We start from the raw sequence: 27,586 nt of genomic DNA on the forward strand, positions 1-27,586 counted from the left end.
CATTATCTTTTCCATCTAAGCTATTTTTGTTGCCATATCAGCCAGGATAGGCTAGGTTATGATCTCACAGAGCTTACATCTAGATAGGCAAAACATACAATAAACAGGCAAAGAAATAAACAAGGTCATTTCTCAAAATGGTATCACAAAATGTGGAAAGATCAACATGACAAAATGGCATAACAAAATGACATAAAGAAAATAGTAACAGAAGAAAATAAAACAGAGAGACAAAAGATGGAGTGACCAGAGGGAGCAATATTAGACATGATGATCAACCCTTTTTGATACAGCTCTCTCTCCACTGAAAGAACAGAAAAGAAAGCCATCTTATAATTAGCAGGGCAAAAATCCAAGAAGGAAAGACCCTGAGAGAAGTGAGTTACCCCAAATCACCCAGCAAGCCAGGAACAGGACAGAACTAGAATTCAGTTTCCTGTCTCTTATTGCAGAGACTGGAACATGGCAGCCCAGTTCAAGGTCAGGTAAGGTCATATGACTTGGAGTCAAAAGACCCACACTGCACACTGATGACATATGGGACTCCAGATGAGAATAAATTTTGGTGCCCCCACTCCTCATCTATCAGTAGGAATGACAGATGGATCATTCCAGGACAGTGAGTTGAAACATGCATATATAATTTATGAGCAAGCACATACTCTATGGCATCTTTATGATTTTGTTGTATCATAAAAACAAAACATCTCACCATAGAAAAAATTCGAAGAGTAGAAAAAACATTTTAGAAATTATCCTTTATCTCAGTCTTTTTCATTTATTTATCCAATTAATATTTATAGAGCATACATACCCAGCACTAACTCTACCAACACCCACGCAGAGAGTTGTGGAGGATACTTCATTAGCCAATGTTATATCCAGCATTATTTTACTTATAAAAATAACCATTTTCCTAGCTTTTTCATAACGTTCTTCCCATGGTTCCATAATTTTCCAATGTGTTATTCTTTAAGGACATATATGATTGCAATTTTTCAGATACTTTTATGACTGGAATTTTACTTAAACAATTAAATATAAATGTTTTATATTTATTTAAAGAAATGGGAATTTTACTTTTTTCTTTTTCTTTAAACAGTGCTGCAATGAACATCCTGGTTTTTTTGTGGTTTTTTTTTTTTTACCTTTTTTGACTTTGGATTTTCCTCCCCTGTTAAGAGAGATTTCCAGAGTGGAATTATTGAATCAAAGGGTGAGAAGAACCTTAGACAGTTTGCAACTTGGTGCTAAGTTGCTTTCTAAAAGGACTGTACAAACTGAAAAAACAGCAGGTCCCTGTAAATACCACTAACTTTGGAATCAGTCTGTCCTGGGTTTGAATACCAGCATCTGCGTGTTCACTAGCTCTGTGACCTGAAAGAAGTCATCTCAACTCACTGAATCCTTCTCCAATCTGTAAATAAGCTGAGGAAGGGTAAAACAATAATGTAAGTGGTTCATAATATTCATGATAGTTACCCCATAAAATTGTTAGGATTAAAAATAAACAGTTCCATTTTTTTTTTTTTTGGTAATGGTTCATTTGACAAATATTCATTATTCTATTGAGCTAAAACAAAAACAAGTCGTGGCACTTGGAAGAAGCCTCACAGGTAGCCGGTAACATTATTACATTTGGTATATTATTTGAGTTACATAAATGCCACGTTGTGCTAAGAACTGGGCCTACTGTGAAGAACAAAAACACACAGGAGACCAGCATTAAATAAAAAGTTACCAAAAGAACATAATTACAAACCACGACAAACGTAATTTGAAATACAGTAGGGGTACAAGGACGGAGCTTTAAAAGGACAGACTCCAAGGGTGACAGAGCCAAGAGCCGGATGATGAAGGGGTATACTCACCCCAACCACTTTTGAAACTACGTGTTTGGGCCATCTGCCTGCTAACACCCCCAGGAGCCTGAGAGAGGCTGGAGGGGTGGGGCCGTGTCCGGCCCGGGGGTGTGGGGTGGGGCGGCGGGGAAGTGGCTGCAGCAGCGCATGATCCCCCAAAGGCCGGGGCAGGCTAGGAAAAGAGGCGTGGGGCGATGGGTGCGGGGACCACGGGGCCCGACGGCGGCACCGAGGCGCTGGCGCTGGACGCGGTGCTGGGCACGCTGCTGGCTGTGCTGCTGCTGCTGGCGGTCAAGGCAGCCGCGGAGCAGCTGCGGCGGCGGCGCGCCGGTGTGGCGGTGCTAGTGGTGGGCGCCGGGCCGGTGGGGCTGACGGCTGCGCTCGTCGCTGTCCGCACCGGCCGGGTGCTGAAGCTGACCGTGCAGGACGCGCGCGCGCGGGGCCCGCTGCTGGGACGCCCGCAGCAGATTGCGCTGGACCCGCGCAGCGTCCGCTTCCTCAGGCCGCTGGGAGTGGACTTCGACAATGTGGAGGGCTGCTGGCGCAACGGCCACTTTTTCACCAGGGTCGGCGTCTTCCAGGAGCACCTGCTCAGCCTCCTGGAAAGGAAGGGGCAGCGGCCTGGCTTCTGTCTTCTCCTGGGCACCAAGGTGAGGCAGGGACTGGGAAAATATATCGCCTCTGACTTAGCCTCTCTACCCCCAACACCAGCTGACCACAGGGGGCTAGCGACAACTGATGGACATGATTGTCTTGTCTCTTTGCCTTGTAATGGCAAAGCTAGTTATCAAACCAGCTTTTTGAGAGAGAGCAAGCAATTGTCTTCCTCATCTGTAAAATGCGGGTAACATTTGAAAATATCTAGGAAGTAGAACACTACTACTTCATTATAAGTTTTTGTGACAATTTTATGAGACAGTGCAGGTAGAAGGGCATTGTACAATCTGCTGCTTATAGGAGAGGCTTAGAAAATGAAAAGTATCTACAGCTGCAAACTGATATCCAAGAACTAGAGAGAAAAGGGCCCTCATCTTTTTATAAGCAAATGCACAAAAATCAAATATCATGAGGCTTTGAGAAAAGAAATTTCCTGAGTACTCAAAGAAAAGAAGAAAATTAAAATGAAGGTATTTTCCAAGGTGTAGATTTAGCCAGCCCCTCAGCCCTGGAGTTTCCCTTTGAAGAGTGAACACTCGTAATATTTGTCGTCTTTTAGTATGGCATCATTGGGGGGGGGGGATCCAGGCTACTATTTAGCCTTATAACAGTCTGGCTTTTTCACTTATACAAACTTACATGGCATGATAAGCCACGGTTTCTTAAAAGAATTTTCTGAGTCCCGCTGTGGGTTAATTCAAATTTATTTACTGATTTCTTTCTCTTTGTACATATTTTTCATCTCACAATAATCACATATGATGTGGGTTTTTCTATCATTTTAGCAATGGAGAAATTAAGGCTCAAAGAGATTAAGTAATTTGTTAAGGACATGAAGGTTGGAAGTCACAGAGTCAGGATTAGAATCCATATCTGCACGTCTTCAGGGTCAGGGTTCTAATACCCCATGCCGTCATTTTCTTCTGGGGGCATACGACAGATTAAAATTAAAATTAACATTAACATATAGTTATATTATCTAATTAATCTATTAGCACTCTTAACATGTACTATCACATTTATGTAGATAAGTCTAGAGAGCAGGCTCTCAAGGTCATATACCCAAAGAAAATCAGGTACCAAGCAGGAATATCTTACAACAGATTAATGTTGTTTATAGCTGTAACTGACAGAACATTCACAGTAATCAAAAACAAAACAGACCCTGGTCACATAAATCATCTTGTTCACATAAGGCAAATATTTATTAAATTTACAACAGAGCAGACATTATTGTAGATTTTTAGACGTGCAGTCATTAGTAAACATGCAACATTGAAAAGGAATGCATTAAATTGTTAATAAGCTGTTACTTCTGGATGATAGGATTTTATGGGCCAATTTTATTTTCTTCTTTGTGCTTTCCCTATTTTACACACTTTCTAAAATGAACATATATATTACTTTTAAATTGAGAAAACTGTTTTATGTATGTAAGCAGACTTAATAGACCAACTTGTTTTGATATTTTTGTGCTTGTCAAACACATTCTACAGTTAAGCCCACAGATTCACTTGAAAGCTTAATATTTCAGTAACCAAGATTTCCACTGATTTAAGTTGCAGCCCACTTTGTAGAAAAAAGACATTTTTTACAGCTAGAGTGCATCTACCAATTCAAAGAAAGGGGATGGGTGAAGAGAAAGAAAAATAATGTGAAGCAGAGACCAAGTCTTAAGAACTTTTTCACTTGAAAGTACCACAGATCCAGCACCCACAGACCAACTTTCATCCCAGGTTCAATGTAAAGAGAAGGTTATGACTATGGAGACTCCATCTCAGAATTGTGGAGCAAAAACAGTCTTCACGTGTACAAATTTTATAGGAAAATTCTGACCAGAATCAAAATGTTGTACCTATACTTCCCTCCTTTCAATTCTTTCAAATATTTTCTACCAAGTTACTTCTGCCTAGCAATCTGTACACCACCACAAAAAAAATAAAATAAAATAAAATAAAATAAAATAAAATAAAATAAAATAAAATAAGAGCCCAATCAAGAGATTTAGGTAAAGAACATATGGATGGAAAACTTACAAATTCAAGAGACTTTCCCTGAATCCAAGAATTTCCCTATTTACAAGCACCTTCCAAAAAGACACTCTTGGTAAATAACGACTCTCCAACTTCATTGGATTTCTCCAATTTCCAACAAAAAGGAAATCCTCTTTAATGCTTAATTTACATTCTTACAGCTATCTCTGAAGCACCCGCTCCCTGTCCACTACAGGTTTCTGTTGCCTTTCTGTATTTTAGAGTACTAAGTGTTTATATTGTGTTATCCTCTTTTGTTGAGAAGATATATATAGGTGTGTGTGTATATCTTAAGTGGGGTGAGACCTGTATAGTACCAGTAATGTAAAAAAAGTGAAAAACTTAAGCTACTCTTGTCAGTGGAAAAATCAAAGCTGATGGTCAAGTTAAGACTGGTATGTTAGTAATAACCTGATGATAGCAAAGATTGTGTTGGAGTCATAAATGTCTCTTTACAAATGTCAAGGGCACAGGCAGACATTTTATAAGCTCTGTGGTTATTTATTCAAGCATGTCTGGCTCGGTTGACCTAGTGCTTTTGGTATTTGTTGGCAATTTTCTATGTTAAGAAAATATTTTTTAATCAGATGAACTTTATAGCGGTCAAAGGTCAAACAAGTAATTAAAATTAACAGCAGCCCCAATGAATGAATAACCACCAACAAACTAAAGAGGGAGGTTATCTTAGGTTGGCAGCTCTCTAAATAAGTGAGGTCTGACATTAGGCAATAAAACTTACTTAACTGAGCTGCCCAGAAATAAAAGATTTCTGTGGTTTTAGTAGTTGTTGGGTTGCTGCGCACAGAATGAATGATCACTCTTGATATTAGATGCAATGCAACAAAGTAATTAAGGTTCTGAGGTCAGCCAGACCTATGTACAAAGTAAGGTTCCTAACTTCCTAATTAACTGAAAAACTTGCTCAGTCAACCGGGGCAAGTTAACTTCTGCAAGGCTCATTTTCTCAACTGTAGATCTGTATCCGCCTCTATGGGTTATTGTGAGAACTGATCAGATAATGTGCACAGGCTCCTTAGCAGATATCTGTAAGTATGCAATGATGTTAGCTATTCTTGTTCTTCTTTATGTCATCCCATTGTAAGCATACTTTCCCAACTGCAGAGAAGATGACATTTATAACCCCCCCCCCCCACCACATACTCCACTCTGAGTATCTGCTGGTTTCCCCAAGGAGGCCAGAATAAAAGTCAGATCTCTGAAGAGCATTCTCAGCTCTCCTGCAGGCACATGCTCAGATCCCAAATCCTGTGTGCTCACCTGCTGTGATAAGCACTGAAAGGTAGCCTGATGTAGAGGGAAAAAGTATGAATTAGTCAACCTGAATTTGCATATGGGCTCCACCTATGACTAATTACCAGATGAAATCAGGCAAATTTCTTAATCTCTCAGATACTCAGAGTTTCTACTAAAAATTAGATATACCGAGCTCAAAGGATTATTATTGACGATTAAATGGTATGAGATGTGTGGATGTGTCAAATACTATGTATAGCGCAAAATAGATACTTAAGTTAGCACTGGTTTGTTTCCTGACACTGGCTTATGTGGTAGCCCTGTTCTGAGGTCTTCCTCTCCATACCATGCACCTCTGGGGTGCTTCTAGTATAATCCAGAAAGTGGAAACATCTGCAGAAGGTAGTAATTTTATTCCCACAAACATAGCATGTCTGCTTACTGCACAGCAAAAAATCATGCAATCACAGTGTTAGCCTTGAAAGTCTAGGACTACAGAGGCAGCATGAGCAGAAATATGCTTTGTCATATGTCATCATGAGAAGGCAGACTGAGAAGACGATGGGGATGAAATACTTTAACTATTAAATCATTTGAGTGGCATTATTGTTAGCCCCTTTCTCCCAGCTTCAATTTCCTTCCCAGAAAAAAGAAAACCTAACTAGAGTGTTCTTCCCAGATCTTTCAATTCTGAAAATTACACCATGCCACTTAGAGTAGACCTTTCCTGTCACATAAATGGGGTGGGAGAAAGGGGGGAGGTGGGGAGCCCTTCTTTCAGCTCTGTCTTATCTCCCTTATCCTCCTCTGATATTATTCTGGGATAGGAGCAATCCTTGTCTTCCATGCTTAAAGTTAAAAGGAACTTTTAGGGTCTCCTGGACCACCCACTGAGAACCCTGCAGAGAGGAATGAGGAAAAGCTCCACTGTATAAACAAGTGCACCCACACACGTGCACTTTTTAAAAATACTTCACCATTTATTTCCTGTGTGACCAAGGATAAACTTTCCAAATTCTCTGAGCCTTAGTCTTATGATTTATTTATTTATTTACCATTTTATTTGAAAAAGAGAACATGAGTGGGGGAGAGGGGCAGAGGGAGAAGCATGCTCCCCGCTGAGCAGGGAGCCTGTTCCAGGAATCAATCCTAGGACCCTGGGATCATGACCTGAGCCGAAGGCAGACACTTAACTGGCTGAGCCACCCAGGCACCCTTAGTCTTCTGGTTTAAAAAAAAAATAGTCAGGTATTAAAATCTTTAAAAAAAATTGTCAGTTGAGGGAACGGACAAGAGCAATCTCCGATTGTTGAGATGCAAATAGGATAATATGTGCTTTTAGGCATCTGACAAAATGAAAATGCTCAATAGATGTTCACTTCCCCCTTCTTCTATTTAAGTCTCAAACAGACTGAGGGCCTATTGAGATCATAGTCACTTTTATTTTTTGTACATCACATAGACTCTGCACGTAGCCTGGTATAATATATTATGGAAATATTTGCATGATAGATTAAAACACAAACAGGTATTTTAAAACAAGGCAAAGGCACAATGCCCAACTCTCAGATGAGCAGAAAAGACGGAGTTGGGTCACTGGTGTATGGTTTAATTGCCAGAAATGTGGTGCTATGATGGACTGCGATTTTCCCTTTTGTTATCCACATGACACACCAGTGTTCCAGACTCAGTATCAACCGAAGACCAATTTTCAGCAAGACCAGCAAAAATCAAGAAGTGGAAATATGAGTGACAAAAAAAAGGGGGGGGGGAGAATTTGGTTTTTTTTTTTAAACCAGTGGTCCTATATTTTGTGGGGGTTATGGAGTTCATCAGGGAAGCTTGAGCCCTCCCCTCCATAAAACACATGTATGTACATACACCAGCCACATGGCACCCAGTTTCAGGGGCCTTGTAAGCTCCAGTTTAGAATCCTCCATTTCAATCAACTGAAACTCTAAGTCTAAAATTTTGTAGCCATGTATCAGATGTTTGTCAACCCATTATGGACTTCTGATAAAACATGAGCAAAATGGTTAAACCGCATTGATTGTGGAGACTCTGCTGTGCCTTCAAAAGCAACTTAAAGCACCCAGAGCACAAGATCTGTGGGCTTGCCATGCTGACCATCAGGGAAAGAGGAGTCCAGATTAAATTGCTGAGAAGACTCCTTGCATTTCACAGATCAACTGCTGGGAAAGAATGTTTCAGAGGAAGTGAGGTGATCTGAGGAGCCAGGGATGGCCATCAGAAAGACTCTACCTCTGTAAGCCCTGACCACCAAGACAGCATCCACACTTCTCACTAAGCGGAGTTAATAAGGGGAAGATTTAACGCCATTTCACAGAGTTTATTTCTAAAACTCTGGAGTCTTGAGACCCCAGTGTAAGATTTCCTCCCCAAGACCTTAAACTAAGACACTTCAAAAGTCAAAAGTTCGATGTTGGAAGCGAGTGTAGCTGAGGATGTCTTAGTCCATTTGAGCTGCTATTACAAAATACCACAGACTGAGTGGCTTATAAACAGTAGAGATGTATTGCTCACAGTTCTGGAGGCTAGAGGTCCAAGATCAGAGTGCAAGTATGGTTGGGTTCTGATAAGAGCCTTCTTCCGGACTGCAGACTGCTGACTTCCTGCTGTAGCCTCATACGATGGAAGGGGCTAGAGAACTCTGGGGTCTCTATTATGAGGACACTAATCACATTCATGAAGGCTCTGCCCTCATGACTCAATTACCTCCCAAAGGCCCCACGCCCCTAATACCATCACCTTGGAGGTTACAACTTCAACATACGAATTTTGAGGGGGCACACACATTCAGCCCACAGCAAGAGATGTTCTGGATAATTCCAACACTAACTGAATTTTTGCAAATGAGAGAACTTAGTGTGTTAACAGTGAGGAGCCTGGAGTGAGACTGACAGGGCTCAGATGTTACCCTTTGCCATTTACTCTTTGCATGACCTAGTACAAGTGTAACTGCCTTGTAGTAAATGCTGTGGCGTATTCCACATCCACATGCTAGGATTCAGGTACTCATTCTCCCAGTTGCTGGAAGTGTTTGCTCCTGGTTGCTCCAGGACTCCCTCCTGATGAGTTGCCCTTGACTGGAGGGAGGTGTTTCACCCAAGGTTATACCTCTTCTGGGGCAGCCTACATTGATGATGAGAAACAAAGACCAGGCCCCTTGACTCAGTTTTGGGCCCTTGCTCTTCCCATGGGCTCAGCTGAGACCTCTGTTGCAACTGCGTCCCATTTCAACTACTCTCTCCACCCAACACAGCTTCCCTCCTGCCCTCCAGATGTTAATCCTGAGGACACTCCCCAATGAACCTGCTGCATGAAAATCTTGTCTCTGAATCTATTTCTTAAGAAACTTGACTTCTGACACTCTAAAAGCCTCACTGTCTTCATGTTTAAAACAGGGATGGTAACTGTTAACTATATCATTAGGTTCTTTGAGGATGCAATGATATAATGCCGGTAAAATGCTAAGCACAGGGTTTGACACAGAGTGAGGCCTTCTCAGGATCCACAAATTGGTCCAGAGAATTAATGTTATTAGGATCAAAATCCAAGCTGGCTTCTTGGCAGAAAAAAAAGACATAAGACATATAGAAATTGACAAGCTGATCCTAAAATTCATATGGAAATGCATGGAAGCAGAGCAGACAAAACAATCTGGAAAAAGGAAAAAAAACTTGGAGAATTCACATATCCCAACTTCGAAAGTGACTACAAACCTGGAGTAATAAAGGCAGTGTGATACCGGCATAAGGATAGACATAGATCGATGGAATAAAATTGAGAGTCCAACAATAAACTTGTGTATTTATGGGCAACTGATTTTTGACAAGGGGGCCAAGTTCATTCGATGGGGAAAAATAATCTTTTCAATAAATGATGCTAGGACAATTGGATAGCTATATGCAGCAGACTCAGTTTAGAACCTTTCCTCACACCACATACCAAAATCAACTCAAAAAGGGTCCAATATCTAAATGTAAGAGCTAAAACTATAAAACTCTTAGAAGAAATCATAGGTGTAAATCTTTATGACTTTGGATTAGGCAATGGCTCAAGCAACAAAAGAAAAAAATTGACAAATCACACTTCATCAAAATCAAAATGTCTGTGCTTCAAAGGACACCATCAAAAAAATCAAAAGCAATCAACAGAATGGGATAACATATTTGCAAATAATGTATCTGATTTGTATCCAGAATATACATAGAACCCTTTAAAATTCAACGATAAAAACACAATCCAATTTTTAAATGGGCAAAAAAAAGACAATTATTACTGCAAATGAGTCATCTAACCTTCTAGGTCTAAGGGCAAACACTGTTTTATCCCTTTCTGCATCTCTAGCACCTACCAAAGCAACGGCAAAAAACACAGGCTTTAAAATAGTATACCTATGTTTAGTTAGGACTCTGACACTTACTAGCTCTTTGATATCAGACAATTACTTCACTTCTCCAATCTTCATTTTTCTCATCTTTAAAATGGGCCTAATAATAATGCCCACCTGACAGAATTGTTGAGGCTGAATGCAAACACACATGTAAAGCTCTTAACGCATACCTAGAATAAGAAATAGTTATTAAACTGCAGTTTTAATTCCAAGAGTTAATAAAATTATTGTGAATAATAAAATTGTTAATAGTAGCAGCAACAAACAGAATAGCCAAGTCTGTTTGCTTGTCACTGCCTCGTTCATCAACAGAAAGCATCCATGTTATCATGTGTGTCAATGCGTGCTCTGTTCATCATCAGCCCATCTTTATGTCTTAGTTTACAGATGACTTTATGAGGAAGGTGGTGGTGCCAGACTGGCCCAAAATCATTGTGGTGGCTGATGGCTCCCATGGGGAGACCTGCTCTGTGCTGGGGCTCAGTCCAGATTATGTGGTGGAATCCTGCAATGCTTATGGAGCTAATGCTACCATCACAAGACTGGATCAGAGACAGGTAAGCCCTGGAGGGTCTTTCACATCATTTTTCCCACTTAATCCATTCTAAGCCGACAGGTTGATTATTAGATCACTTATGGTCCAGAGACAAGTCTGTTCTGCCTCTGAAAACCTATTTACAAAGAGCACTCAACCAGGTGGTTTCCGGGATATGTGCCCAGGTATCTTCCCACCTCACTGCACAATGGCAACTCCACAGGCTGAGTCATCAGCATGGGGAGCATTAGGGACTGTGACTTCTCCAATCAATTTGTGCCAACGATGCAATGAACATGAGTTGGTATCAACACAGAATGCTCAACCTTGGGCAAAACACGGATCATTTCAAACAAAACTGGTAAGAGAATCCATTACCCACTCTTCCAGGAATTGATCAGTTATCTTACACACATTAGCCATTAACCAGAGTGGCCCAAACTGAGAGATGGTGGGCATGTCAGCTATTCATAACCAGGATAAAAAGAGCCAACCTTTCATTGTAAAAATGAATTACCTGGGCCAACCTGCCTTATCCCAAAGTCTCCCACTTGAAGCCTCGCTTTTCCAATCTCACAAGCGTCAAAGAACCATGGGAGTTTAAACAGTCAAAAGATGTTGGGGGTATAAGTCTGGCTTTCAAACTTATCTTAATAGAAGTCCTTGAGACCATGTTTGGAGGTCTCAGTCATCACAAAATGCACCTTAGTAACTATACTTCCTTTGGTCTCTAGAAAAATAAAATATTAAGGAGCCAGCAATGTTTCAAAGAAAAACTTGCAAAAAAGTGATAAGCATCCTCATCAGTCCATTCAATCCCATCTTATTAGTTCTTGTTCTGCTTGGATCCAGTTTTTCCATTCATTCTGAAAACCCTTACCCAGTTCACTTTTAGGTCTTAAAGTTATCAGAAACCTGTATGCTAGAGTGCGGTCAGAGTCCTTTCCATGAATCTCTCTGAAGATGAAGCACCTTTGCAAAAGCATCAAAAAATTAACTGTCTGTACTTGACAGAAAGACTAAAAAAAGAAAACCATGACCATAGTTAAAGATCTGATGAGAATACATTTGATAAGGAAACGTCATTATTTTTGTAGCATACGAATAATCTAGGATAATTGGACAATGAGAATATTGACAAATTTCTAGAACTTTAAACCATTTCTGGGATACCTACATTAGTGACATACATCCATTCACATATAGAAACCTAAGAATGTTTGTCCTCATTTCTTACTTGACAATGCATCCCTTATAATTCACCACACCTAATTAGTTTAACATCTTTCTTTTACAAGATGAGAGACAAACTCTGTAAGACGTGTCCAGGGACCCTCAAATTTCAAAGTTACTTTCAAGTCAAAAAGACTTCATTTCGAATCTGATTTGGGGAAGTGGCCAAAATGTCAAAAGATGTGAACACTGGCCAAATAGGATCTCAGATCACTATGAAATAATATTTACCTATTTCACCAACATGACAACAGAAGATTTTAAAGGTGAATATAGAAGGTTACACAGTTGTGAACAAAATTTAGCTCTTTTAATATTAAGACTGGGTTTTCTTTCTTTTCTTTTCTTAGATTTTATTTATTTATTTATTTACTTACTTACTTACTTACTTACTTACTTACTTATGAGAGACAGAGTGGGAGGCGCAGAGGGACAGGGAGAAGAGAGAATCTCAAGCAGACTCCATGCTGAATGAGGAGTGTGATATGGGGCTCAATCTCATGACCCTGAGATCATGACCTGAGCTGAAGTCAAGAGTTGGATGCTTAACAGACTGAGCCACCCATGCACCCCAAGACTGGGTTTTCTTATGTAATCAAAGAACTGATAAAGGCAATGTGAAGCAAAATAAATTATTTTGGTAACACATACATGTTTGATTTCCAGGTAGGTTACCCAAAAGGTAAAAAAACAAAACAAAACAAAACAACAACAAAAAGTCCTACTCAATCTCTTACCAAGCGCAGACCAATAGTCTGAGAAAATTTTGTCCTTTTAATAGAAAGAAAACCAAATTCTAATTTTGTAAAGTATACTTCTGATAATTAACACTCATCTTTAAAAACTTAAACAAACCCATTCCCATTTTAATCAGTGTGGCCAGACATAAAATTCTGTTTCTAAGACTCCTTTCCCATAAACCTTCTACAACTTTTTCACATCCACTCTGATTTTGTCTGAGTTTTTTCCTCTTTCTCATTCTGGAACCATCACTCATTCTACTTCCTTTACCTATTTTTTGTATACAGTTGTTTCCTTTCATCTCTTTTATTTCTAAGTAGTTTTAATTAATACATTGATTAGAATTCTTTGCCCTTAGAATCTTAATTTCTGGTGAAAATTAAGAAATAAGCAATGGTGAACTGTTACACTAGCATTCTGTGGACTGGCAAATTTATAAATACATTTTGCGATTTCTAGAAGTACATTCTTCTTTCTAGTAAATTTTTCAGTGTGGCACAAAACATGTTTACTACTAGGCCCATGTATCTTTAGTGCCTCTGTAAAAGGAAGTCCGGAGCAGATAAACCTATGTTCAGTAATTAATGTTTCAGTGTTTTATCTTTCTGGGAAATGATCAGATATTTATTAATATTCACCACTAAACTTATCTCAGTTCAACTTTAGGATTTCAAGTTACCAAAAGGACTCTGGAAACTAATTTTATGTAGACATATCATAAACCCTCATTATTGTTGAAAGGTTTATTTATGAACTTTTATCTTACATCTATTTACTTGTTCTTAACAACTATTCTTAGATAATGCATAAAAATTTCATGAGACATTAAACAGCTAACCATCGTCTTATCTTTTTTGCTGACAAATTCTGTAATGGAGATAACCAGGCTTTCATTAAACTAGATGGAATAAAAGTATTATATTCAATGCTGATAACTTTAAAGATATGCCTGTTTTAATTAAGCCAACAAATTTAAACTAGGTTTTATTTTCCGAGTATCCTAGATCACATCAAACTGAAAAACCCTTGGGTTCACTTCTGTATTTGAGAGTATACTTAATCTATATAAATGCTTATTTGTCTTTAAACCAATGTAAGAGACCTCTTTACAAATCAATTTTGGTAATACCGTCCAGGGGTAGAAAAATATCACGTATCTATAATATATAAATATATATATATACACACACATACATGAACACACATAAATGTATACAGACTCAGAGATCTTATCACTTTAGTTTTAAAATTTTAGCCAGGGGTGCCTGGGTGGTGCAGTCGTTAAGCGTCTGCCTTCGGCTCAGGGCGTGATCCCAGCGTTCTGGGATCGAGCCCCACATCAGGCTCCTCTGCTATGAGCCTGCTTCTTCCTCTCCCACTCCCCCTGCTTGTGTTCCCTCTCTCGCTGGCTGTCTCTATCTCTGTCAAATAAATAAATAAAATCTTTTAAAAAAATAAAAATAAAAATAAAATAAAATAAAATTTTAGCCAGGATACAAGTACAGTAATGCAAAACTCACTAGTTTATAAAAAGAACAACTGGATCCAAATTGTGTTTCTGGCAGATTAAGTAAGTTAAGGTTACCTGCTCAGATGGCTAAAGCTTTTACTAATAATTGTGGGAAAGACTTTTAAGGTTTTTCTTCCACCTTATGTTCCAAATAGGGTTTTTTTGTTCTGTTTGTTTTTTCCTGACAAGAATTACCTCCCTGAAGTTTGCCTTTCAAGAGCTGGCTCTGGGTTCCTGGAGACGACAAGGTACAACACTGATATCTCAAAGGCACAGAGAAAAGATAAAAGTTTCTCCACAAAGGTCTTTTATTTCCTAAATTCAAATGTTTTATAATATTTGCGAGTCTTTTGAGATGAACTGGGGAGGTGTGGGGATTGGTAAAGAGGATAGGTGGGCTTTAAATTGTTTCTACAGCCACATTTCTGTTCTTGTAAAGACTCGATTTGTAAGACAAGCACAGTTATTTTTCATTCCTCACAGCATTGGGTTGCAACCTGAATGATATCCTGTCAAGATACTGACCTACCCATCCAACTACATTATCCTCCATTTGCCTTATATCAGGGAGAAGTTCTTCAACTAAGATGGAAATCGAAAGATCCCATTTTCTAGGGGTGTCTGGCTGGCTTAGTCAGTGGAGCCTGTGACTCATGATCTCGGGGTCAAGAGTTCAAGCCTCACGTTGGGTGTACAGCTTACTTAAAACAAATAAATAAACAAACAAACAAATATATTTTAAAAATAGAAATGCTTCAAAAAAATCCTATGTTCTAGATTTAAAGCTGTGTTTCTTCGGAATGTTTCAGTAAATCCTTCCACAAAGGCTTCGGGATGCTTTTCTTTCCCTCTGGCTATATACTTTCATTTTAGCTTAGGGGAAAAGGCCCCAAAAAAGTTCCTCTAGGCTCTAAATATTCACTTCCAATTTGGCCAACTTATGACCATAAAGCTACTTAAAAAAACAAAAAAACAAAACAAAACAAAAAATCCTTTAGAATATATTGTCGGTTTCACTTAGGACAAACAGTAAATATTCCTGGCAAGAGAAGGTCCCCAAAGGATATAAGAGAAGATCCCCAAAGAAGATGCAAAGGATACTGCCCTCCCAAGATCCAGAGCTACTCCCAAAGAAATCTGAGACAAATCCCCTGGAGAGCAGGCAACAGTTAGTAGGACCTCAGCCACAAACAGGGTACAGTCCTTATTCTATCCAGCCCTATTTTGAGGGCCTCCAACCTAATGGCTGCCAGACACAAAATGAGACAAATGAGACAGCAACAGCTGTCCTGGAGAGAGAAAGGATAGAGAACCAATGTTTCTTCCCGCCAATGGGAATTTAGAAAAGAAGAGAAAACATGAAATTTTACCTTCCTCTCTGGACCAGGCACTCCAGATAAAGATCTGGAATCCCCGCTTTATTAAGAATTCTTACCCTTTGCGGGCTTCTGCCAGTTTTCCAAGGACACTGCCGTCAGGCTCCATAGTGAGTGGGGTGTCCCAGCAGGTCTCATCCTGGTCACCGGAAAGTACAGAGGAAGAAAAAATAATTTTCCCTCTTCTTTATAGCGAGTGCCTGATTGAGACCCCTTTTTCTCTAAGGCACTTTGTAAATGGATAAGCTTATAATAGGTGAGAAGTTCTCCATTGTGGCCGCTTGTAATTCAAGATTATCTTTGGTAAGGTAACGTGCTTGTTCTGTCTTAAAACAAAATTTTATTACCTGAGGACTCACACTGTACTCAGTCCAGTAGGAGTAGCTGTAACCACTACGACTCCAGACCCAGTCCAGTTTCTAGCCGGAACCAGTCCGACCCTGGAACCAGTCTGTCCCAGGACGCATCCGGTTTTTAAGTCGGAACCAGTCCAACACCGGAACCAGTCTGACCAATCCCCTCCGGTTTCTAAGTCGGAACCAGTCTGACGACGGACCTATCCAGTTTCTAAGTCAGACCAAGTCTGACTCCGTCTGGTTTCCGAACCGTCTGGAAAAAAACGGTCAAATGGTCCGAAAGCTTGTAACACAAAAGGGTGCAAGTAGGACGTGCCCTCCACCTCCGGGGTCAGCCAGAGCAGCGAGCCTAAGGGACCCAGCAGGTACTCTTGCCTGGTTGCTCCTGCTCCTGGGGGATGTCGGAGGTCTCCTGGGGTTCCCTTTCAGACACCGTAACGATTAAAAGATAAAGTGAGGCCCATGAACAATTTTAAGAGTTTATTTGAGCAAAACCATTTAGAATTAGGAACCAACCAAGCCAGGTGTGCTTAGGAGCACTCCAGCAGGCGCTGAGGAGGAGAGGCTTTTGTAGCGCAAAGATGTAAGCAAAGTAAGGCTATTATCGATTGGCTATAGCTTAAAATCTCGTTGGCTGTGATTGGTTGTCCTCAGCATTTTGATTTCCTAACCTTGAGGCAGTTACTGGCTTAGTTTTTGGTTTATCCAAAGCCACCAAGGTTTTAGAGTCAGGTCAGTGTAATGGCCTCCTTGTTCAATTAATTTAACACTGGAAAACCTGAGTAAAGTGTTTTCCAGAATTCTGTGAGTTATTGCAGCAAATGTTGAACCTTAGAGGGGGTCATGGGTCAGGAAGAAGTGTGGGTAGCCTGGCACCCTGATGTGGCTCGTGTCCCAAGTGGCGTCAGTCTAATGGGACTGCGCCTTTGAGCTCTGGAGTCTATGTGAATTCTAGGAAGTTAGGGCCAGAATTGAGTGGAATGGTTGGGCACCCAGTTAGTGTTGGAGAGTTGGCTGGTGTTGGAAGAAAAACCCGGAGAGAAGCCTGCACGCGGTCAGTCAGCTCCGCCCCCCGCCCCCGCCCCCGCCCCCGCCCCAGTCTTTCTGGTTACATGGTCTCTGGAACTGCAAGAGCCCTAACTCTCCTCTTTGGCTGAGAATCTTTTTTTTCAGTGCTGGGTCTCCCGAAGAGGAGAGATGGTATTCAAGATTTCATGTGTTTGGCCACACAAAGCTGAGTTTTCTGGACTTCATTCATTTTACAGGAAAGACACTATTTCTAGCTTCATCTCAGGAACAGAAAGTGACTCCTTAAACCGTACAACCCCAAGCAAAGGGGAATTGGGCTGTAAGTGGCCTGTTTCTTCCCCCATTTCTTACTGGTCCTTGTGGTTGCTGTGACTTAAGTCGTGTGCAGGGCCAGCCAGATGGAGGGGGCTTCTCAGCTGCTAGAGAGACAGACTGAGCAGACCAGCTGACCCAAGCAGGGGCCCCTCCAGGAAGGGCAGACCTCCTCCTGCTGCGCTGAGCTCTTCTGAGCACACCCGGGTGTCAGTGTCCATTCTCAACCGAGGGGCCCACCCTACGCCCACCCCCCAGCCAGACTGGTTCCAGTGCCCAGCTCCTTCACGTGGGATCCCAACCCCTCTGCATTTCCTTTGTGAACTGGGCAGCCTTTTCTTTTTAAATTCTCAAATCACAGAGGATCTTATTGCATTCTCTTACTCTAGAGACCAAGGCTACTATCTCCTACCCAAAGACAGTCTGTAATGCCACAGGCAATATGTAAACAAGTGGGCACAGCAAAACACTTTTCACAAACAGGCAGCTGACCTGTAGACTCTACATTGCCGAACACGGATCTGCACAGAAGCCCTGATGACTGCCTTTGTGCCATTCTGATTATTGCTGAAGGATGTCTGGGCCTTCTCCACTTGTATTTAATTTAATTGAACATGCTGCATATTTGTCATAAGGTACTGCTCTCTCAATTATAGTATTGTATATTTACGGAATTCTGGTTTTCTCCTCCTGTCCTTATATGTCTGTTTGCTCTATTGCATGATTTGGACATTATCAAAAGAGAAAAAAAGATAACAATTTTTTAATGGCTCAGTGTTTGAGTTTATTAGCACAGCAGTTGTAATATGACAAGTAAAAGAGGTAATTGGTTATTCTTAATGATTGTCTTCATTCCAGTTAGCAGAACCTGTGAATGCATACTTAGAACTTCCAAAAATCATTGGTAATCACATCAGTGTAATAGGTTTTCATCAGGGGTAACTGCATTTTAAGATTCTGTTCTGCATAATTTCAGAGTATAAGGAAGATTGCTCCTTTATGAGCAGTTCTATAAAAATGTCTCTTAAAGCAAGTCAGTGCGTACCTCAAATTTTCAGGACCTTCTTTCTGCTCAGAAAGCCCTTGAACGTTTAGTGAATTCTTAGCTAAATCATGGGTCTTGAAGTCCCTTGGAAATTGGCCACAAGCTCTGAGCCGTGTTAGATTCTGTTGCTTTTTGTTGCCAGCTTGGGCTTGTGCGTATGTGCTTCTGATGAATGTTGAGAGCATGACCAAGAAAGCAGGTGCACAACAGCCGTCTGATAAATGCTCTCCTTACATAAGTGGAAGGAGAGATAATCTTGGCCTCGGAAGCTCCTATTTCTTGTATTGGGACTGCCACAAATTCACTTTAGGGTTCAAGGGTCAACTCACATCTTGTTTTGGTCTCACTCTCTTCATCTCTTAAATGGGCCAATGGGACCAGATCTCTGATTTTCCCTGGACACCAATTTTAGCAATGTATCCTACCCAAGCTCTCCGAGTGGTCCTCTCTTATTACCTACTGAACATCATCTGGGAGCAGTGTTTCTCAGGTTCATTTTCCATTATCTTCCTGCCCCAGGAGTATTTTTAGGCTTTTTTTTTTTTTCCTGATTGCAACCCCCCTCCCCTACCATGTAACCTTCACCCAGGATCCCCCATGCTAGTAGCTTATATAATATAGTACAATTTTAAAGCCAGAAAATTGATTACTGATTAAATTTGGGTTGAGATGCAAGGAAAAAAAAATACAAATTTGAAAAGGTTGTCAGACTCCACATTTTTAATTTGTCAGATCTTACCCCACAAAGACAGCTAAGCCTGGTTTCTGCCTTTGAAGGGTTATAGACTCACAAGTCATCCATAGTTCAGAGAAAAAGTTCTCTTATAGTCTATTGGTTCAGGAGAAATGAATAAGTGGAACAAAATGCTGGCTCTAATACTGTTTCCTTATTCTTCCATTCGGAAACATTTCATGAACTTTTATTATGTGCAAGGAACCGGAAAGGAAACCAAAGAATGTTTAAAAATACCCAGAGCGACTCCAGGTAACGTCTGTATGTCCTCTGTCCTCGAGGAGGTGGAGCATCTCTCCCAGTCCTTAGCTGTGGGCTGCACACAGTGATTTCCTTCCGGAGTGGACAGTGTGGAAAGGACAAAGCAGGGAGGGGGGAGAGTAACTACAGTGGAGAAACCGGGACCTCAGCCAGGAGATCAAGGTCAATGTCAACAGCAGTAAGTCATGGTGGTAGGAGGTACCCTTGAGATGACGTGATGATAATGGCACTTAATCTCTGTGGCCTTTTCCCCAAACACCCATTACTCCAAACCAACCATGAGAAAGATACTAGAGATATCTCAGTTGAGGGACATTCTACGAAATAACTGATTAGCACTCCTCAAAATGGTCAAGGTCATTAAAAGCAAGGAAAGTCACAGTCAAGAAGACCTAAGAAGACTTGACAACTAAATAGAAAGTGGTGTCCTTGATGAGCTCACAGGACAGAGATGGGACATTGGAAAATATTTGAGTAAATAGGAATCAACTTTGGACTTGAGTTAGTAATAGTGTCTGAATACTGATTTGTCTAAGAAAAAAAAGGAGTCTCTAGAAATCTGACTGCAAAGAGTGTCTTTCTGCAGACTTGTGTTTTGACTAAAATTTCCCTTTTATCAAGTTTAAAGGGACTCAGAGTTACCATGGGTGACTAAAATCTGGAGCAAACCCAAATCCTTATTAACAAGTCTATTCAACTTTTGTTCTATTCAGCTTTTGTTTTTCCCCCACCCCAAAGTGGATAAGGTAGAACAAAGAAAGTATGCAAAGGTGGAGAACAGGTTCTAGAACCAGACTGGCTCCACCCTTTACTGGGTGTGCAACCCGGACAATTTCCTCAGCTTCTCTAAGCCTTAGTCCAGAAACCAGGCTTAGTTTCCCCATCTTAAAATGGGGATAATAACGCCTTCCCCAGAGGCTTTTACACATATTGTACAATCAGTTCTTGATCCATGTGGTACACAATAAAGTTTACCTTAGTCCACTGTGTCCCAGTTCCTTCCATGTTAAAATGTCACTGATCTTAGTACCTACTTCAGTGTTTATTGTAAGAATTTGGTTGGGTAATATGTGCAAAACTCTTGGCCAATGCATGCTGTCTGTTACATATTAAATGAATATTAGCTTTCATTGTTAAAGTTTCATCTCTGCAGCCCTGGTTGCAGAGGTGGAAGTACATATTAGCAATTGAATCTGAAAATCAAACAGTAGAAGAAAATGCTATAGAGCAGTGGTTCTTAACTGGGGATGATTGTACCCTGGGAACATTTGGTAATGTCTGGAGACATTTTTTGGGTGTCATACTAGGAGGAGAATGTGCTATGGCATCTAGGGGACAGAGATACTTACTAAATATCCTGTGATGCACAGAACAGCACCAACCCCTACCCCCAAGGATTATCTGGGTCCCATGTCAGTAGTGCCAGAGCTGCGAAATCTTGGTGTAGTTCCTTGGCTCTCACTGTATGCTCCCTAGACAAGCAGCATTGGCATGACAAGGAACCAGTTGAGATGCCAGTTCTCAGGGCCCGCTCCAGAGCCCCAGAATCAGAAACTATGGAGAGTGGGTCCCAGCAATCTGTGTTTTGATGAGATATCTGGGTGATTTTGGTACTCGTTAGAGTGTGAGAAGCACTGGAGTAACACAGGAGATGGCATGAGTCACAGAAATTCTGCTAACTGGTTCATCTGTTGATGAAGGGTTCTTTTGCTCACATCCCAAACTCAATCTGGTGCTGTCACCAAAGGCTCATTTTCCCAACCCAAAGATAGTATAGAATAATTTAGAGAAGAAGACTGACTTTATTAATTGCTCAGGCAGAACATGTATCTGCTAACTGGTGGGTTAAGCATAAATCCACAAATTAAAAAAAAAATTGGAAGAGACACAGTAATTGGTACCATTTGAGCAAGAACTCTGTTCTATTTTCACATTGTGAAGACAAGCATTTAAATTACTAGGTTATATTCAAGAATCGTGGGAGTTGTTGATTATTACCCAACTACTTGTACTATATTTTATGTATATTTATAATTATACATTCATTCACTCATTGAGCCTTTATTGAGTGCCTACTATTTTCTAGGTACTACTCTAAGAAGTGGGCATGGGAAGATACTATATCTTCCAGCCCCCAAGGCAACGCTTCCCAATCCTATGGCATCCTACAGCTGCTATATGATCTTGAGATAAAATGTTTCCTGTGAATTTTGCAGTCATTTATCTGTGTCTTCTCTCCCTGCCAGATTAGTGGCAGGATTGCTCTTTTTTCAGTAGGAGTTGATTTTCAGTCCCAGACAATCTTTGACTTTGACTTTGTCAGCACAGAGCAGATGAGTGATTTATGGGTTCAATTGTATATCCCCCTACCCCCAAATTCATATGTTGAAGTCTTAACCCCCAGTACCTCAGAATGTGACTATATTTGGAGAAAGAGTCTTTAGAGAGGTGATTAAGATAAAATGAGTCCTATGTGTGGCCCTAATCCAGTAGGACTGATATCCTTATAAGAAGAGATTAAGGCACAAGACACACAGACTGAGAGGCAATCATGTGAGGCCACAGTGAGAAGGTGGCATCTGCAAGTCAAGGAGAGGGGCCTCAATAGAACCAACCTGCCAGGACCCTGATCTTGGACCTCTAGGCTCTAGAACTGTGAGAAAGTAAATTTTTACTGTTTAAGTCGCCCAGTCTATGGTATGTTGTTATGGCAGCCTTAGCAAATGAACACATAAGATCACACGGTTGGTAGAAGCAGTCAGAATTGGAGGTCAGATATACCCCGACTCTTTATTCACTTTGTTACACCATACCACCAACTTCTCTGTTTTGGTGCCTAGACTTACAGTTAGAGATTGCACCCTTTGTATCTTGGTATACAGAGGACAGTGCCGTGTCTAGCACTTACTGGGCTCTCAGCCAACTCTGGTTGGAGTAACGAGCAATGACCATGTGTGTCAATCCATGCCAGGCCTGAGGTCAGAATCAGCCAGAAAGCTCTGTTGTAATAATTATTTTTCTCCATAATCTCCCTAACCTGCTTCTCCTTCCAGGTTCCCACACCAGAAATCCGAGCCCACAACCTCTACCTGGATCTCTCTGCTTATGGGATCGAGGTCACCTCTGTAGCAAAGGAAGCCCCAAGCTTGCCTCAAGCGGTTGAACAGCCAGGTTTCCACCTGAAAATCTATGGAACCTTCCGTAACCGATATATGGCTTTGGCATGTCCAGCTTCTGATTCCAAAGTTGTTCGATTTCTCCGCCATACTCTCAGCCCCTCAGTAAGTACAGAGAGAATGTGGTAGGGAAGTCTTTGTTTTTCATTGTCTAAGAAACTCTAGAGTACTTTAAACTTCACTTTGTGTGTTTCTTTTTTAGTTTTCAAATAAAGATTACCATCATTACTGCTATTATATAAAATACATAAATAACATTTATTGATTTCTAAAAAACAGTCTGTAACTCTGCCCCAGAGATTTAAAAAAAATGTTTCCAGGCACAATATTGGTAAATAATAACACTGATGTCTCAGTGTCTATGGGTCAGGAATTGGTGTGGCTTAGCTGGTTCCCTCTGGCTTAGCGTCTCTCGTATGTCTGTGGTGAAGGTGTTGGCCAGGTTTGCCCTCCTCTCAAGGCTTAACTGGGGCCCTTGTGTGGGTGTGTTTGTGGGTGTGAACTGAGCTCCCTTATGAGACTCTTAGTGGGAGATATCAGATCTTTGCCTCAGGTCTTTCTGTAAGGCAGCTCATAACGTGGCTTCCCTCAGCATGAGTGAGCAAAGAGGGAGAGAGGCGGAACACCCAGGATGGAAGCCACAGTCTTTATGAGACCTTCCATGTCTTCTGCCATATTGTATTCTTTAGAAGAGAGTTGATCAATTGAGTTCACATTCAAGGGTGGGTGTAACTCAAGGATGTGAATACCAGGAGGTGGGGGTCCCTGGGGGCATCTTAGAGGTTGTCTTCTATGCCCTGGGAGCATAAGTCAGGACTGTCCCTAATCAATACACAACACTACTGCGGTGTTAGACCAAATAGCTCAAAAACATATTGGATTATTTTCCTGGGCTTATTGTTAACAAAAAAATTATTAAGAATAAAACATATTTGGGGGGAAAAAAGGAAAAGGGAGAAAAAGAATTAGCTTTAATTTCCCTATATGTGCCCACTTTTATTTTTGCCTCAGTTCTGATCCAAATACATAAATATTTGTACATGGTTACATGTATATATATATATGTATATTTTAGTGCTCATCATCCTTTATACAATTGTTAACCACTGTGCTTCTGTGAGTTCCTTTGCCTGCACTTGAAGCAGATCTCTGAAATAACCTGCATTGATTTCATGGAAGCTCACACTTTTGGAGAGATTTGCAATTCTGCTTTGTAATCAATCTCCATTGATTGTGTTTGCCTTATACTGTTAGAAGATCACTACAGTTGCCTATCAGTCAGATCAGCCAAAAAGGTATCGACGGTGGGCGGGGATAAATTAGAAGCCACTGTTAACGAGGGAGAGATGCTTAAAGGGTATTTTATGAGTGCTGAATTCATTACTGAGCATTTTCATATCGTGATTTTTTTCTTTGGAATTACACTTTTCTTCCTTGGCTGTATCTTGTGTTTTGTTGCCAGTATGTCGTCTGATGAATTTCCTCCGGTGAAGGCACCATGCGGGTGGGTGGCAGGCGTTCTCAGATGCCCATACAACTTCTCCTCTCCTCACTCTGAGCATCAGCACCACACAGGCACACACATTCAGCTTTTTCCTTGCTCATCCAATCTGATCCTGTTCAAGGAATCCATGCAACTGGGTTCCGCCCGTGGCCTCAGGGTAACTCTCCTTTGGTCTAACTCTGTAATCAGAATGCCATCCCTTTTGCTGGTGAATGGTTAATTCAAGGATGGGCATGTGGCACAATGCTGGCCAGGAAGGGCTGTCCTGGAAGATTTCCCTCATTACTGAATATTGAATGAGGGCCCAAGAAAGAGACGTTCCATTTTTCTGCCTCTGCATATTATCTTCTCACTATAGAACTGTGGCAGCAAACTCTGAATCATGAATGAAGCCGGTGCAAGAAGAGAAGCCAATGCCCTGAAAGGAACAGAAGAGTGAAAAGATAAAAAGAACCTGGTCTTTAAATTACCAGCCCTGAAAACACTCCAAATCAGGCGTCTGGTTACCAGAGATATTTTTGTCCTAACTGTATAAGCAGCTTCTAGTTGTGATTCATTAATTGCATCTGAGAGCATCCTAGGTGATGGAGTGTCTGCACCATTTTAATTTCTCTTTGGAGAGCACTCATTTGCTCAGCAAGTATTTACTGAGCACCTGTGTGTGTCAGGCATCATGTGAAGCTCTAGGGATACCGGGATGACTAAGACACGGTCCCTGCCTAATGTCATTAACGTTCTGTTGGGTATAACAGACATTAAAGGAGTAACTCACTTAACAAACACTTTTTTTTAACCAAAATAAATGTAAGTACTATCAGGAGACATGTAGGGTATTAAATGAACTACAAGTAGAACAAATTCTGGAGGGCTGGGAAGGCTGCCTAGAGAAACCTTTATTTGTGCTGAGCCTTGAGAGACTAGGCTCAGGTCTTTACTAAGGCCAGGAGGAATGGGGGACAATTTGGTTGAGACAACAGCATGTACAAAGGCATTTAGGTGCCATAAACCACTGTAGTTTTAGGGCAGAGAGAAAGTGTAGAGGGACAGCAGCTGAATTTGGAGAGAGGCAAGCCAGAGCAGCCAGATCATGCCAGCCAACATGAGCCATGCTGAAGATTTCAGTCCTTTCCATCTACTCCCTCGTCATCCTAGTACTCATTACTTACAGTTGATCCCAAAGAAGGCCTCAATAGGAGAAACAGCCCTTGACTTATCGGTGGCCACGACAAACTGGACCCTGGTGGCTCCAGACAGCTGAAAGAGATCTCGGGCATCAGTGGTGTCAGCAAATAACACTTATTCCAGTTGGCCATGTTCTACAGAAATAGGTTATGCTTGACCCTGGTGTGCTTGCTATTCAGGAATGGTGTGCTCTTCCAAGGCCAGTTGAAACCCATGTCTAACATGTGAGGTGTTTGGCTGCCAACATGGAGAGGCAGACCACATGCATTAAAAGGCCATCTTTCCCAGCCATCTTGGGTTCCATCAAGGGAGCGAGTGTGCATAGAAATTGTGTAGCTATCACAAAGTGGCCCCAAGCAGAAGGACATTGGTTACTGTGACTCAGCAATGTCATCCAAGACCCAGGCTTTCTTCTGTTCATCTTTCCTGCCAACTCTAGTGTCCCAGTAGTGTCTCTGCCACACTGCCTCAACTCCATGTATGATGTCTATACACCACAGAGTTCCAAGTAGAATGCAAGCTCTCTTTTCCAGAGCCTTTCTCTTTCCAGGAGGAAAACCCTTTCCAGAAGCTCTCAGAAGGCTTTTCCTGATATCACATTGGCCAGAACTGGGTTACATGCTTATCTCCTGACCAATCACTAGCAAAGAGAATGGTTTGCCTTGATTAACTCGGATGATGCAGGTCTACTTCCTGGGGTGGTGCACATTGCTGCCAGATAAACAGAGGGTTTTCTTAGCAAGGAGGAGGGGAATAGCAACTAGTAGGTATCCCAGAGTCTGGACTAGCATGAACCTCAATGCACCTGCAGAAATGCTTCACTTTGGAAGTTCCTCTTACTTGCTAACAGAAGACACTGTCTCTGAGGCTAATATCCCTTGTAGATGCATTTTAAGATCATTCCCCAATTCCTTTTTTTCCCTTTTGCTTTAGCTCTTGGCACTGTGACACAGAGATGGGTTCTTTATTGGGTATGGATGAGTTTTTTTCCCTCCTAGAATAATGTGTATTGGTGTACAGGAGAAAATTTCTCAAATAAGTCACCCCGAAATTTAATGGGCATGTGCAGCATATCTCCCAGCTAATCTATACAATCTTTAAAATTCAGGGCCAAGTTAATCTATACACAGGACCAGTTAAGGTGCCCTCTTCACTTAAAGTCTGCCAAGAGTGTCTTAGATTAAACCATTCTCAATATACTGTCTGCGTTTAATGAAAATATTCTACCTTTATTTTTTGTGTGATGTGTTAACAGAGAAAATTTCCTTGGGATGGAGGTAGGGAAGGAAATGGAGCCGTATGCATAAGGTAGTAAAAAAGGTAGAATAAATCTATCTGTCTCAGCAGATTATAAATTCCTTAAGGGCAGGGAACACCACTTAAGAGGCCATTTAACATTATGTTTAAGAGTTGGGGCCTGATTTCAGGCAAGTTCTGCAACTTACTGTGTGATCTTTGGAAACATACCTACCCTATGTCTCAGCACATCTCAATAATGAGGATAGAAAAAGTACAAACTTCATAGGATGATTCTTTTATAGGAAGAAGTGTCAGAAACCAACTATTTATATAAAGTTTGCATAAAATCTGAACTTCTTTTGCACCATGGAGTCCTTTCGCAGTCTGAGAAAACTACAGGAACTTCCTCATGATTATGTATTTATGTATTTATTTTTAAAGATTTTATTTATTTATTTGACAGAGAGAGAGATAGCCAGCGAGAGAGGGAACACAAACAGGGGGAGTGGGAGAGGAAGAAGCAGGCTCCCAGTGGAGGAGCCTGATGTGGGGCTCGATCCCAGAACACCAGGATCACGCCCTGAGCTGAAGGCAGACGCTTAACGACTGAGCCACCCAGGCACCCCAGGATTATGTTTTTAAAAATGCTTAAGATAAAGTATGTGAGATAACAAAGAAAATGATAGAATTAAAATACAGTTATCAAAATGTTTTCAAAAAATACCTGAGTAGAAAATATGTGCTTCTTTATTAATGCGTGATATAAGATCTAGTGATATATAAATTCTGATAATTTGGTTAATTTCAGAGAAGTGATAAGCATAAACAATGCTTGAAATTTCTGCAACAACTATAATATCATTTGAAAACACCCAGCATTTTTTTGGAAACAAAGCCATGGGTACTACTATAATTACTTTCACAATGGAAGGAAGTGCTAAATTTCATTTAGAGGTTGATCAAAGTAGAGTTATAATTTTTTTTCCTGGTCTCAGGTTAAGAACCAAATATGGGTTGTACCTTAAGCATTTTCTTTATTATCAACCTTTCACAACAAAATTTTAGACAACGATTTAATTATCATTCCTGTCCTCTACCAGCACCAATTGTGAGAAGTTCCATTAGTCTCCT

At 40.9% G+C, this 27,586-nt stretch overlaps 1 protein-coding gene across 1 annotated transcript in view; it reads left to right on the forward strand.

The window, feature by feature from the left end:
• Nucleotides 1-2,056: 2,056 nt before the first annotated feature.
• The window catches only part of LOC130544113 (uncharacterized), a 30,194-nt gene continuing 4,664 nt past the window's right edge, over nt 2,057-27,586 (forward strand). Inside the window, exons 1-3 of the mRNA XM_057314213.1 lie at nt 2,057-2,512; nt 10,604-10,780; nt 22,408-22,635. Coding sequence (XP_057170196.1) covers nt 2,057-2,512; nt 10,604-10,780; nt 22,408-22,635 — 861 coding nt within the window. The remainder of the gene's footprint in view (nt 2,513-10,603; nt 10,781-22,407; nt 22,636-27,586) is intronic.

The sequence above is a fragment of the Ursus arctos genome, unplaced genomic scaffold (assembly GCF_023065955.2).
Source record: "Ursus arctos isolate Adak ecotype North America unplaced genomic scaffold, UrsArc2.0 scaffold_19, whole genome shotgun sequence".
Classification (NCBI taxonomy): domain Eukaryota; kingdom Metazoa; phylum Chordata; class Mammalia; order Carnivora; family Ursidae; genus Ursus; species Ursus arctos.